General features: G+C 46.7%; 1 protein-coding gene across 4 annotated transcripts in view; it reads right to left on the minus strand.

Annotated features, from left to right (window-relative positions):
- Positions 1–128: 128 nt before the first annotated feature.
- Positions 129–14,658, minus strand: part of SLC7A7 (solute carrier family 7 member 7) — a 34,406-nt gene continuing 19,876 nt past the window's right edge. For all 4 annotated transcript variants that reach the window (XM_036841823.1, XM_036841825.1, XM_036841824.1 and 1 more), the window contains 8 exons: positions 5,787–5,912; positions 4,767–4,911; positions 3,129–3,252; positions 2,772–2,875; positions 2,381–2,477; positions 1,267–1,416; positions 873–1,056; positions 129–647 (listed from right to left, as the gene is read on the minus strand). In XM_036841823.1, the coding sequence (XP_036697718.1) occupies positions 544–647; positions 873–1,056; positions 1,267–1,416; positions 2,381–2,477; positions 2,772–2,875; positions 3,129–3,252; positions 4,767–4,911; positions 5,787–5,912 (1,034 nt within the window). In that variant the 3' untranslated portion in view covers positions 129–543. The remainder of the gene's footprint in view (positions 648–872; positions 1,057–1,266; positions 1,417–2,380; positions 2,478–2,771; positions 2,876–3,128; positions 3,253–4,766; positions 4,912–5,786; positions 5,913–14,658) is intronic.

The following is a 14,658-nucleotide window of genomic DNA, read 5'->3' on the forward strand; positions in this document are numbered from 1 at the left end:
CTTCAGCCACTGGCTCGAGAGGGAAGAGATACTCAGATTCTTTCAAGCATAAGATTGTTTTTAGTCTTCCTGCCAGGCTAATGGGAGCTGTCCTTGAGACACCATACAAAAATGAAGTCATTCAGAGCTCAGGAACATACCCTTTTATTGTCTAGCACCTTTGATAGTTTCACGTCTCTAAAGGAGACGGGAAGTTTGGAGCATTATTGGGTCTTTCAGTGGGAAAGAGGAGTGGGCAGGCACACTGGAGGTGAGTGGACGCCTTAACACGTGGGAACGTGCCACTGGAACCTCCAAGCCCACACCTGGCATGCTCCCCATCGCAGTCTGCTTTATTGTCCCTTTAAAAGAAATACGGAACAACATGTAGCAAAACAAATAAATTACTCTCCATCTCTCAGAAAGCAAGTTCAGAGGTTGTTGAAGCTGCCTAAGAGGCTTCTGGACAGACGCCTCCAAAGAAGTGAGCTTTTCAGCCTCCTTGGCTCCAGCCAGTAGGAGATGAGGCCCCTGCTTCCCACATCTCAGGATTTCTTGTGGTGTTCAGTTAGACTTGGGATCTTGTTGCTTGGGCATCTCTCCATCTTCCAAATCCATCTCTGCAGCAACTGACATACATAGGACCTGGAGATACCACGTGGCAGATGCTACAAAGAGAAGTTTGAGTCAAAACTGAGAAGAGGTCAACTGGGCTGAGTTCAGGTGGCACTGAATGGGGCTGGGCCCAAGGGGACAATTACAGTTAAGCCTCAACAACAGGTAGGAGCTATGGCAACGGTGATTTGGGAGACTAGATTTGCAGAAAAAGCCAAAAAACAAAAAACAAAACAGGCTGTACAATAGCTGAGCCGACTTGAGGATCCAAGGCTTACCCACAATCCTGCGGAGGCAAAGAGGTCGTTTGTGTTCTGGCACTCTGACGATGAAGAAGTAAAAGGGCAAGCCTGAGAGGGCAATGCCAATGCCGATGAGGGAGTTGATGGTATCACTGTAGAGTGGAACAGCCACCAGGAAGATGGTGCAGAAGCAGAAGACAACGGGGAAGAAAAGGCTGAGCTGAGGGCACAGAAGAAACAAGTGGAGGTTAGACAGCTCAGGGTGGACAGCCAAGACGACCCCCACCTCCTGTGACCAGCAGAGCACTGAGTGTTCTTGTCACCCCCTTCCTCAGCTCGGAACCACCCTCGAGTTCCGGGCAAAGGCTTCTGAATAAATGTAGGAACCCCCTGGAGCGGGTGCAGCGGAGGTGGGACGGAGAGGAGCTACCTTGAGAGGACGAGGCCTGTCAGGCTCCTTCCAGCGCAGGTAAAGCTGACCCACAATAGAGAGCCCCACGAAGAACCAGTAGCTGAAGCTGTAGTAGTTAATGAGCTGGAAGATGTCCTCCACACACAAGTAGATCAGCGCCATGAGACCCTGCAGGCGCAAGCCCACATCAGCTGCTCTCAAGGCCTGTCACGCAAGGCACTTGCCAGTCCCCTTTATCTCCCACAAACCCACCCCCTTGTCAAGTCCTCAGTCTCCCCAGCAGTCCTTTTCTGTTCCCACCCCGTTTACCACCTTAGTTTCAACACCTCTCTCCTTTCCTATTAAGTCAGTGGCCTTTTTCAGCCCTTTCTTCAAACCCTTGCCAGGTTAATCCTCTGTACAGCCCAGCTCAAAACAGTTCCTCAAATAGCTTTTGCCCCAGAGCCTCTCCAGAATGGCTCCAACATACAATTCCAGCTTTTACCTTCTGCTACCCAACTCCACACTGCTTAACCTCCGGACTTTCTGATGCTGTTTCTCTCAACCTAAAGCCCATCCATCGCTACCGTTTGCAACCCTAACCTTAAAAATCCACTTCAAATTCACTTTCTCCAGGAAGTCTTTCCTCGTTCACCCTCTACCCCCACAGAGTGACCATTTCTTCCCTTGAACACTACGTCACTGTCTGCCACGGCAGTCATTACAGTGTAGTCCATGAACTGTATGCCTCATCATGGGCCAGAGGAGGTCACCATTCCTTAGAGAATATGGATTCTCTCAAGAACCACTGCAGCAGGGACTTCCCTGGTGGTCCAGTGGGTAAGACTCCACACTCCCAATGCAGGGGGCCTGGGCTCGATCCCTGGTCAGGGAACTAGATCCCACATGCATGCCGCAACCAAGGGTCCGCATGCCGCAACCAAGACCCAGCACAGCCAAAATAAATTAAAAAAAAAAAAAAAAACCACTGCAGCAGTTATAGCACAGTGCCTTGCCCACAGTGGATGGTCCATCAACAGTTTTTCTATTAGAATCTTCTTTAGAGCTTCTGGGGAGCTAAGAACAGTTGTATCTACTGTTACTAAAGTTCCCCCACAATCTGGCTTTCAGCCCCAGTCTTGAGACCACTTACATTGAAGAGCAGAGCCGGCACTGGTGTGAACCGCTCAATGTGAATCATGCAGATGGTGTCAGGGAGATGGCCTTCTCTTGAGCCCACAAAGAAAAGCCTATATTGGGTAAGATAGGAGAGGCTGAGAAACCTGTGGGACGTGGGTGTGGCCTGTCTGTCGTGCCACAAGGCCCTCCCTTGCTGGCATCCCCTCCTTCAAAAGGGTTTGAATAATTTGGAATGGAGTTCAATACTGAGACTTGTAAGAACTGGAGCCTCCTGATGCGAACAAGGCCAAAGGGTTGTGACTGTCACTTCGGGATCACGGTGACTGACGTCTGGGTCCTGTAAGTCCTGCCCTGCCCTGCCATAGCTCTTCACTTCACCCCTCAGTAAAAGGTGACACGCATACCTAGACGCAGCCACGATGGAGGCATTGAGGCCACCAAAGCAGGATAACGCAACCGCCACTGGAATGGTCCAGTTGAACACTCCAAAAATCTGGTCTGCAAATGTCTAAGGGAAAGGAATGGAGAAGAGTCATTAGCAGGACCTAACGGGGATGGAAGGCAAGGACAAGCATGCCCCCTGGTGCCCCCTACTAGCACCCCAACCTTCTTCCACAGCAGGGCTAACAGGACCTCGTAAGCCCAGTACTCTAGGCATACTCTTTTCAAGGACTACCCGCTCTCTGGGACTTTGAAGAGCAGCACCAATACCCAAAGCCCACAGACACACCCTCTCCCTTCTGCTAGTGAAAACCCTTTACCACGGCAACAGCATCGCTGGCCAGGATGTCTCGCATGTCGAGCACCGTGTAATAGGCCACATTGGTTAAGATGTAGATGATGGTGACAATGGGCATGGAAATGCCAATGGAGAGGGGCAGATTCCTACAGCCAAACAGAATAGTGGATATATTAGCCCCACAGCCTCATCCCCACTCTCATTCTCAGACTCTGCCCCACTAATCCGGGGATGGGGCCTCCCGTGGCATTTCCCCAGGGCTTTTGCCTTTGAAGTTGCCTAGGATAGGATAGGATACTGGCTTAAGCGCTGAACTAAGGACAATCAGGGAAAGGAACATCCGAGAAAGGCCTACACAAAAAAAGGAAAAAGGATTAACAGATGACTGTGTCACAGCATGATAATAGCACAGGTAAGTTTTGTTTGTTTTACTCTAGAGGTCTCTTAGTATCAGGATTCCTCCCCTAAGGCTGTCAACACTGAAAAATTTGTATTAAGGTTAAATATGAAAGAAGAAATTATAGAGGGAAACTGAAATCTAACCTCTCCAGAGAATAAGATAGGCCCTCAGTAGAAAGAACAATATGTGTATCTGAACAAGCAATCTGGGAAATATGTTCACCCCAACCCCTTACTCAGTTTGAGAGCTTTGAGTGCCATCCTAACCAGAGGCCAAGAGAAAAACATAAAAGACTTCTCAAGGTCCCTCTGGCCCAATAAAGCCATGATCTTTATAAACGTTCTTCACAGTGAGACTGGGGGAAAAAAAAAAAGGAGAGAGGGGCAAATACTCAAGTCGTTCAGTTTCTGTCCGGTAGGTGGAAGCACCGCCCAGGCCTCGATCTGCTATTATCTGCTCCCAGGGTTGCAGCACTAGATGTGTATCAGGAATACTGTTTCTCAAACCCAAAAGGAGTTTATTATTATTATTTTGACTTAGAAATTTACAGAAACCTCACTCCCTGGCAAATCTTAGTTCCTAGAATCATTGAATTTCAGAGCCAGGAAAGGCTCTAGAGATCATATAATTCAACCCCCTCAATTACAGATAAGGAGCAGGCAGAGATGGCAGGAGATTCCCTCAAGGTCATCCAACAAATCAGTGGAAAGACAGGTCCAGGCCCTTTGACTCCCTGCCCAGTGTTCTTTTTACTCTGCGTGACTACAGGGCAATTCAGAGTAAAAACGGTGTCCTGAAACAAACAATACCACAATTCAAAGTCAGTATGAATTTGAGAAACAAGGAAGGGATCAGAAGGGAAAGGAAGGTTTCTGGTAGTCTGTGACCTAAAGTTATATATATGGGAATAAGGGTGGGTGCAAAATCTATCAAGGAAAATCTGTGTTGTTTTTTTTTTAATTTTAAAATTTTAAAAAAGCATACACGAGCACATGGTACAACTTGCTTTCATTAATGCAGAAATGCATGAACAAATGAGAAAAGGCCTGTAAAGAAAAAAAATTTTTTAACACAAGAAAGTTCACCTCTTAGCTCTGCTGCTGTGATCATGGACAAGTTACTTCTCTGGGCCTCTGGCCTCCAGTCTATTAAAATGACACTGATAAAATCAACCAGTTGTGGTATGCTGTCTGGTACGCAGTAGGAGCTCAATAAATGATGGCTATCATTGCCATGGAAAGTTGATGGTGAGGTACCTACCTCTCAGGATTCTTGATCTCTTCGGTGACATAATTGAGGGTATCCCAGCCCGAGTAGGAGAACAGAGCCGAGTACAGTGCCAGAGCAATGTTGCCCATTGAAAATGATGAACCCTCAAAGGAATTTTCAAAGTGAGTCGAGGCTCCTGGAACCCAGAGAACATGGAAAGGCAGAAGGATTAGTGGCCTACACCCCAACTACAAGCTGATCCAGTAAAGGAGAGGAAGAATGTGACGATAATAGAATGTGTGTGGCTTACAACACCTTGGCAGCAAGGGTACCAGTGAAGGAATGGGGAGCAGAAGAGAGACATCTACAGTAACGGGCCTGAGTGCAGGCAGCAGCACAGGGATCTTCACAGGAAGGACCCCGGTGGCTCTCTAGAGGAAGGAACCACGACAGAGCAGAGGGCTGGAGAACAGGGGTGATGCAGTTCTGTCTGCCCCCTTCCTAACCCAGACAGCTGACACGGAGTGGAAGAAGGGCAGGGCTCAGTATGCCCAGTCAACAGAGTAGTTGCAGGGTAGGTGTTCACACCTGGGAACTGGGAGAGGAGTGGGTACAAGAGGTTCATTTCTGCCCTTGTCCGCTCCCAAGGGGAGAACAGTCAGAGCCACAGCATTGGGCTCGACAATCTGCAAAAACCGGCTCCCGGGAGATGGCTCCTTTTTGCCCAGATCAACCTCCCCTGGGAGGCAGCATGCAGAGACGTGACAGGACAGGCTTTGGGGTCAGTCTGCCTGGGTACAGATTTCAGTTCCACTACTTAAGCTAGGGACTTTAGGGACTTCCCTGGCGGTCCAGTGGTTAGGACTCCGTGCTTGCATGGCAGGGGGCATGGGTTCAACCCCGGTGGGGGAACTAAGATCCTGCAAGCCTCAGGGCATGGCCAAAAAGATAAACAAAATGGGAATAATAATAGTACCCATTAAATGAAATCATGCACAGAGGTCACTTAGAGGAGTATGGCATATAGAAAATGCTTAACAAACATTAGTTGCTGTCACTCTTATTTCTTACCCTGGCCAAGTCTAACAACGCCTGCGATGATGACGGCGATCAGCGCCAATACTTTTGCGTAGGTGAAAACATCTTGTACCAGGGTTCCCCACTTGACATAGGCACAGTTAATGAAGGTTAAGAGACCTGAAAGAAAAATAATACTGATTGGTGACTGACCCTACCATCCAGAGGGCCTTAGACCCCCCAAGCAATTTTTCCAGTACCAGTCACCAAAATAGACCCTTTGGCCAAAGACAGGACTGTTTGGGCTCTGACCTGCTCTTCATTGGAAACCTCTGCCCAGAATGCCCTCACCATTATCATTCAAAGGCACTTGCTGAGCACCTGTGTACACAGCGCTACACACACACACACACACACACACACACATACACACACACGCCCTCAGCACTTTATACAAGAGACAAAACAAAGCAACTGGATTTGCTTACACACAAAAGTGCCCACAGCAATAGGAGGCAACTGGTAGCGGAAGAGGATTAGTGATGCGTTCCAGCTGTTGGCTCTGAAAAGTCATGGTCTCTCCCCCTCTCCAGCCCTGTATCCCCTTATATGGACTCCAGGACCCAGCACTCTGATGCTGTGGGATTACTGTTAACCTTGATGAGTCCTGTTGTGAATTATCCAACGTCTGGGCCAGCAGGTCAGGATGTGTGGCCAGGATTAGGCTGGAGGCCAGACTTCCTGCTACTGCCGGCCAGCTCAGCTGCTTGTTTGCATGCTTGGAAAGACTCCTGGAACTGAGGTTCCTACAGAAGGGGGATGGGGCATGTTTCCTGACTGGACAATGCAAAAGTCAGAGCCACAAACATTCCTCAAGTCCCTCTATCCTGGGGTAGAGGCAATCCCATTACTTGGATGAGCTTCAGCAAAATTCATGGATTGCCCTTAGAGCCAGGGTTCTTAACCTAGGGCTTCCACAGGCCTGAAATTCTTTGTAAAGTGTTATGTACACATGTCCAAAGAATATGCATTGTTCTAAGAAAAGGGTCCATAACTTTCACCAGAATCTCAGAGAAATCCACTACCCCACCCCCCAAAAAAAGCTATAATCTGCTACTTCAGAAGAAGAAATTCAAGAGGGGAAGAAAATCGGGGCTTCCCTGGTGGCGCAGTGGTTGAGAGTCTGCCTGCTAATGCAGGGGACGCAGGTTCGAGCCCTGGTCTGGGAGGATCCCACATGCCGCGGAGCAACTGGGCCCGTGAGCCACAGCTACTGAGCCTGCGCGTCTGGAGCCTGTGCTCCGCAACAAAAGAGGCCGCGATAGTGAGAGGCCCACGCACCGCGATGAAGAGTGGCCCCCGCTTGCCGCAACTAGAGAAAGCCCTCGCACAGAAACGAAGACCCAACACAGCCAAAAATAAATAAATAAATAAGTAAAATTAAAAAAAAAAAAAAAAGAGGGGAAGAAAATCGAAAGAAACAGTTCTGAAATTCAGCAGAATGTTCCTCAATCCCCCACCAACCTCTTAAACAAGCAGGCAGCCACATACCCCGTACCTTCCCCGCTGTGGCAAAGTGGATCGTTTCACTGCTCCCTCCGTCCCAGCTCAGCAACTGGAGCGCTAGAAGGAGGGCTTAACAGCCAGCCCTTCTCCCAAGGGCTGCGAAGACAAGATCAGAGCCAGCCTGCCTTACCAGAGGAGAAAGTGCTGGGCTTGCCTGCTTCAAGCCACCAACTCAGTCCCGAGTACTCCCCGTCTCAGTTCTAGCAGTGGTGTGGCCCTCAGTGTCCCCAGTCCTTCTGTTTTGTTGTGTCCTGGTCTCATCACACTCTGGCCCAGAGGCTACTTCATCCTGAGAGGCAGGAAAGAGCAGCCCCTCAGAACAGCTGTCTCACCTTCTGTCTCCCCCTCCCTTACTGCCCAAGTTCTTTTCCGCTCTTCCAGAAAGGGGGCATTCCTGTCCCAAACAAACACTTGCCTTTCTGCCTAATGAACAAGCCAATGAACAACCAAACCTTATCACAGGGCTGGGCAAAAATGCACCCATAACTCCAGGCCAACGTAGTGTTAAGTTAATAAAGACACAAGCATGTAGTCTCCACAAGCATCCCACAAAACGGGCAAATCTTTCAGATCTGCTGATCCTCCTCAGCCAGTCACCCATCCTTTACTCCCCACCGGACTTCTGCCTCCTGCCTCTTCTCTCCATCCTGTAACCTCCACCCCTCACCCTCAGGCTCTGGCTGCTGACTTACTATTACTAATATAACTCAAGCCAGGTTGGATTAGAAGCATCTGGGACAACTGGAGCTACCATATTCACAAAGGAATGGGGTCATCCTTTTCCTGGATTCAACAGGGATCCAGATCTACTGTTAGCAGAGATCACTCCCATTTTTTTCCACTCTGATCCCAAAAGTACATACTCTACTCCATCAATCAGAAGTGCACAGTTACCCTTGACCTTAGAGAGTCATTTATCGAGATCATCAATATTTATACAAGCATAATTCTTGGTATCTCATCTCCTATCTCAAGTAGCTTATCAGATAAATTTTCACACCGCTTGTTTCTAACAGGCCTGGTAAAGAGAATTGCCTCCACATTGTATCTGTAGTAATGCTTCGACTCTAGTAATGGTTAGGAACCCACTGTAGCTTTACACATTAAGCATCTGTCCCCTGGGCTTATCACTCAGTCATACAGCAGTTTTCATATCAGTCATTTTCCAAAGCTACACACTGTAAACATATATCGTTGTATAAAGAAACCAACCAACCTTTCTACTAAAAAAATAAGTTGAGACTTATTTTTGAGAATTAAAAAAAAACATGGTAAGTATTTATTATGCATTTGAACTGGGTTTGAATTTTCAAGACTGCATATGTCAAAAATAGGCAGAATGACCATTCATTCCAGTTTGCTGTCGCCCCTGGGTAAGACAAACAACCCGAGGCTTATGAATGCACTTCATAAAGAATGATATAAAAAAGCCATTAGACCTATGAAAAGTGATTCAAACCAAGTATTCATTAGGGAGTGGCTGAAATCAAATGTGTCGCATAGCAATACCAAGTAAAAATACTGGTGAGGATGAGGTATAACTGGAACTCTCATCCAAGCCTGGAGAGAGTATGAATTGATGTATGGGTTTTGAAAAACTTTCACTTTCTATTAAAATGAACATACACACATGCAATGACCCAGAAATCCCATTCCATGGAATACACCCAACAGAGATGCGTACAAAAGTGCACCAAAGGATGTAATTGAATTTTTAAGTGATAAATTTATCTTTTGCATTGGCAAAGAAATGAAGATACTGATCGGCAATTTTCTTGTATACTGCAATCAGTAGAAGACAAATCAGAGGTATTATGATTGTCCCCTCTGTCCGTTGTTGTGTTTCTCTTTTTTTTTTTTTTTTTTTTTTAATTTATTTATTTATTTATTTATTTTTGGCTGTGCTGGGTCTTCGTTTCTGTGCGAGGGCTTTCTCTAGTTGCGGCAAGTGGAGGCCACTCTTCATCGCGGTGCGCGGGCCTCTCACTGTCGCGGCCTCTCTTGTTGCGGAGCACAGGCTCCAGACGCGCAGGCTCAGTAGTAGTGGCTCACGGGCCCAGTTGCTCTGCGGCATGTGGGATCTTCCCAGACCAGGGCTCGAACCTGTGTCTCCTGTATTGGCAGGCAGATTCTCAACCACTGCGCCACCAGGGAAGCCCGTGTTTCTCTTTTTCATACTGATGTGAAAAGCAGCTGACTGTTCTTTGACAACATAAGTCTCCTCTTAAGGTCTCATTTTCACTATATAATTGGCTATGATACTTGCATGTATTTCATCAGGTCTCCAGCTATTCAGAATGATGATTTCTAATATATTTTTCTCCTAGTGCAAGAATAAGAATTCAGTAGCCATAATGTTTTCTGTTGCCTGTGAAAAATGGGCTTTTTAACTTAGTTAATATGACAAAGTTCATCTTATTTAGAGGGATTATTTTTAATGTTATTGTAATAAAAATGACACCTTTATTAAAAAAAAAAAAAAATTCATGGGTGGACTTCCCTGGTGGCGCGGTGGTTAAGAATCCGCCTGCCAATGCAGGGAACACGGGTTCGAGCCCTGGTCCGGGAAGATCCCACATGCCGCCGAGCACCTAAGCCCGTGAGCCACAACTACTGAGCCTGCGCTCTAGAGCCCACGAGCCACAACTACTGAGCCCGTGTGCCACAACTACTGAAGCCCGTGCGCCTAGAGCCCGTGCTCTGCAACAAGAGAAGCCACCGCAATGAGAAGCCTGCGCATAGCAACGAAGACCCAATGCAGCCAAAAATAAATAAATTAAAAAAAAAAAATTCATGGGTAGCCCTCAGGGTCACCAGGGGGACAACACTAAACTGGGATAGGCTTGAGAATTAAGAGACTGATTCCGGTTCAGAGTCAGTCTGTAGCCACATGCCACATGCTTCTGTTCTCAGCTCTGTCCAAGGATGTGGACAGGGAAGAGCCAATTCCTTATCCTTTACTGCAACAAATTCTGAGAAGAAAATACATGGATTGTTTACATTTTAATCCCTACAGCTTCTCTAGTCTACTTCCATATCCATCCATCTGTATCCTTGCTCTTACCCACCAGTGTTCCCTCCTCCACCGCTCCTGAGCCTTCGCTCTCAGCCACTGACCCACCATCTTGCCCTGATCCGCTCTCTGTATTGAGCACAGGAGGTTCGGTTTGAACGAAGAAGGGAATCCTCTGGAAAGAGCGCTGGCCCTCATCCTCCCCAGCGCACAGCTTCCTCCAGGGCCTCTTGGCCGTGGGAGCAGGAAATGGGTAAGGCAGGCAGCAGTGCTGACTGGGCTCTCTGTCCCCACCCCCAGCGGATACAGCTGACCGGTGGCCCCAGAGCCCAGCCAAGTGCACTGTTCTTGAAGTGGAGCCTGACCTCCTGCTTCAGAGGCAGGGAAGGGGGTGGGGGTAGGACATGGGGTTAGAATAATACGGAGGCAACTGCAAGTTAACCTCAAGGACAGAGATGCCCTACCCTCCTACCTCTAGGTGCAATTCAATCCCCACCCAACACTGGGCCAAGACCACCGGAAGACGGTCTGAAATTCACCTCGGACCCTTGACTCAGGTGCACCCCATTCCTGCTTTGACCCCTGCTTTGGAGGAAGAAGCAGCTGAGAAGAAGTCACTCCTATAATTATCTAAAGAGCTGCTCCTGAATGGTCATGAAACCCAGCCTCCATGGGCCCCCTGGAGGAGGAGGCTAGTTCCAGCGCTAAGGCCCAGCGTCAGCTCTAGAACTAAAAGCAAGGAGAGCAGATGCCTGGCTTGATCCAGAAGTGAACAAAGCTTGCAGGCCCATTCAGGATCAGACGCCCAGATTTAGTTTAGATGCGCAAACTAAACAGTCCCTGAAAAAGAACATTCAGCCTACAATTCTCCCAGCACCATTAGTTTTAAATACATACGACATAACACACAACTTAGGCTGCTATTTAAGCCATTTTCTGCTTCAAATTCCCAGGGACTGTAAAAACCTCAGTAATTTATTAGGCCACTCATGCCGTTTGTAAAGAGACCACCAATAGCTCTTCCTCCCACCCAGCCAAAAACTTCTTCCTCGCAACTTGTAGCTAATTGTCCTGGACCTGTCCTCTGGAGCCACAGAGCATCAGGCTAAAGCCTCTCGCACATCATGATAAGCCCTTCTTATCATTAAAGACTGACATCCCGTTCCCCTTGAGTCTTCCCTCTTCAGGCCAAAGACCTATTTTCTTCAACATCTTGTGTGATAAATATGGTTTCCCACTCACCAGCCCAGTTCACTCCTCTGTATTAATCGCACTTTGTCAGTGTCTCCCTGGAAACTGAGACCCACACAGAAAACTCCAGATATTGTTGCAGGCTACGGAGTCTCAGTTTGAATTCGTCAACTGTAACTCCTTTTTTTCTCCCAAACTGATGAACTTTTCCCTCTCCCTGTGTCTGGGCCTATTAAAAGTGATTTTTTTTTAATCCCAAATCTGGGGCTTTACGTTTATTCCTAGTAACTTTCCTCTCTGAATTTTTAGGCATCATTCCCATTTACCAGAAATGGATTTCCCCCTTAATTTTAATCAGTTCAAATGCCTTCAATTTTGTGAAATCTGCAAATCTAATTAGCAAACCCTCTGGGTCTTCACTGAAGTCACTTATAAAAATGTTGACTAGGATAGAGCCCTGTAGTCTTATCACTATAGACCCTCCTCTCTGCTGTCATTATTCCACAACGTCAACCAGGAATCCACCAAACTATTTTTTTTATCTAGTCCACCTTTTTCTACCTTGTCAACAAGAATATCACAAGAGTTTGCCAAGAACCTCTCTGAAATCTGTATACACATCTCTCTGCTCTAGAAATCTAATGATGCTATCAAATAATGATTCAAATGAAATTAGTACATATTTATGCTAGAATGTTCATAGCTATACCATTGTATTAGTCAAAAATTTGAAACAACCCAAATGCCAATCAACGATAGAATGGCTAAATGAATACAATGGAATACTAAACAACAATGAGAATGAACCATCTACAGCTACAGAGAAAATTATGGATGAATGTCACAAACGTATTAAGTGAACAAGCCAAACACAAGAGAGTACATACCCTTTATATCCATTTACATAAAAACAGGCTAAATTAATCTATGCTACTAGAAGTCAGAACAGTGATTTCCCTTAGCATGTGCATGGGGGGCACAGGGGAGTGACTGGGAGAAACACAGGAGAGGTTCAGGGGGCTGCTTTTTTGATGTGGATGCTGGTTACACATGTGTGTTCAGTTAGAAAATTCATCAAGCTGTACACTTATGACATGTGCACAGTTCCTTTTGTATATTACACTTGAATAAAAAAATTAAAATTGAACAAAAAATGAGGTTAGCTTGTTTTTAGCAAATCTGTACAGGTTACTAGAGATCCTCCTTTCTTCCCTTCACACTTTGCTAACCAGGTTTCACAGATGAGCCTAGAATTGGGGAGGAATCAACCTCAGATTACCAGTTCAGAATGCTCAGAATCCACCTCCTTCTCTTTCTTTTTTTTTTTTAATTTATTTACTTTATTGATTTTTGGCTGCGTTGGGTCTTCCCTGTTGCTGTGCGCAGGCTTTCTCTAGTTGCGGCAAGCGGGGGCCACTCTTCGTTGCAGTGTGCGGGCTTCTCATTGTGGTGGCTTCTCTTGTTGTGGAGCACGGGCCCTAGACACGTGGGCTTCAGTAGCTGTGGCACTTGGGCTCAGTAGTTGTGGCTCACGGGCTCTAGAGCGCAGGCTCAGTAGTTGTGGCACACGGGCTTAGTTGCTCTGCGGCATGTGGGATCTTCCCGGACCAGGGCTCGAACCCGTGTCCCCTGCATTGGCAGGCGGATTCTTAACCACTGCGCCACCAGGGAAGTCCCTCCTTCTCTTTCTTGGAAAGCCAGGTTATCACTTGTGGTAGGCACAGTGGCCCTGAGAAACAGAAGTGTCAGTGTGAAAGACTTTTGATGTGAGAAAGACTTGACTAGCTACTGCTGGCTTTGAAGATGGAAGGGGGCCATGAGCCCCTAGAAGCTAGAAAAGGCAAGAAAATGGATTCTCCCCTAGAGCCTCCAGAAAGGAACATGGCAATGCTGACACCTTGATGTTAGCCCAGTGAGACCCTTTTCAGACTTCTGACCTACAGAACTGTGAAATCATAAATTTGTGTTGTTTTAAACCACTAAATTGGTTGTAATTTGCTACAGCAGCAATAGGAAACTAATACGTCACTCAACAGTTTCCTTTTTATACCCTTCCTGTTCTCCAAGGCCCTGGAGATGCCTAGTAGTCATTCTGTCATCTCAGCTAATTATCAATTCTTTCCATTTGTTTGCAAGTGTATAGTTAAAAACATTTAAAGCAATGACACGGTTTATTACTATCTCCTCAACTCTCTTGGTCTTGTTTTTTTGTTGGCCTAGATCTATCGGCCTGTTGGGTTTTTATTGAACCCTTTCTTAGGTGAGCAATCCTGCAGGTAAAGTTAGAGGAAAAGTGGGACTGTGGCCTCTCCTTTCCACCGTCTATTATCATAGATCTAACTGCCCCCAGAGCATCCAGCCTTGCCCGTGCTGTTCTCACTCTGAACATTGCTCTCGGAAACTTTTGTTGGCCTTAGTTACGTCTTCAGGTCTTAGTTTATGCTGGGCATTAACCTTCAGGACACTCTCCTTGCAGGGTCACTCCTTTATTTATTTAGTCTTGATTATGTCACCTCTCATTATCTCTTGCGTATCATTTCTAAAAATCTGAGCTCATCAAAAATCGATGTGTTCGGGGCTTCCCTGGTGGCGCAGTAGTTAAGAATCTGCCTGCCAGTGCAGGGGACACGGGTTCAAGCCCTGGTCTGGGAAGATCTCACATGCCATGGAGCAACTAAGCCCGTGTGCCACAACTACTGAAGACCACATGCTTAGAGCCCCTGCTCCGCAGCAAGAAAAGCCACCACAAAGAGAAGCCCGCACACTGCAAAGAAGAGTAGCTCCCACTCACTGCAACTAGAGAAAGCCCGTAGCAATGAAGACCCAACACAGCCAAAATTTTAAAAATAAATAAAATAAATAAATTTTTAAAAATCAATTAGTTTAAAAAAAATCAATGTGTTCAATCACATCACTTTCTTCAGATGATTCTCCTGTTCTTCCTAAATAAGATAATTTAATTATTGTATCAGAATTTCATCTTGAAGGGACTTCCCTGGCGGTCCAGTGGGTAAGACTCCACACTCCCAATGCAGGGGGACCAGGTTCGATCCCTGGTCGGGGAACTACATCCCGCATGCAGGCCGCAACTAAAAAGTCCGCATGCTGCAACTATGAGCCCACATGCCACAACTAAGACCTGGTGCAGCCAAAATA

The sequence above is a fragment of the Balaenoptera musculus genome, chromosome 2 (assembly GCF_009873245.2).
Source record: "Balaenoptera musculus isolate JJ_BM4_2016_0621 chromosome 2, mBalMus1.pri.v3, whole genome shotgun sequence".
NCBI lineage: Eukaryota > Metazoa > Chordata > Mammalia > Artiodactyla > Balaenopteridae > Balaenoptera > Balaenoptera musculus.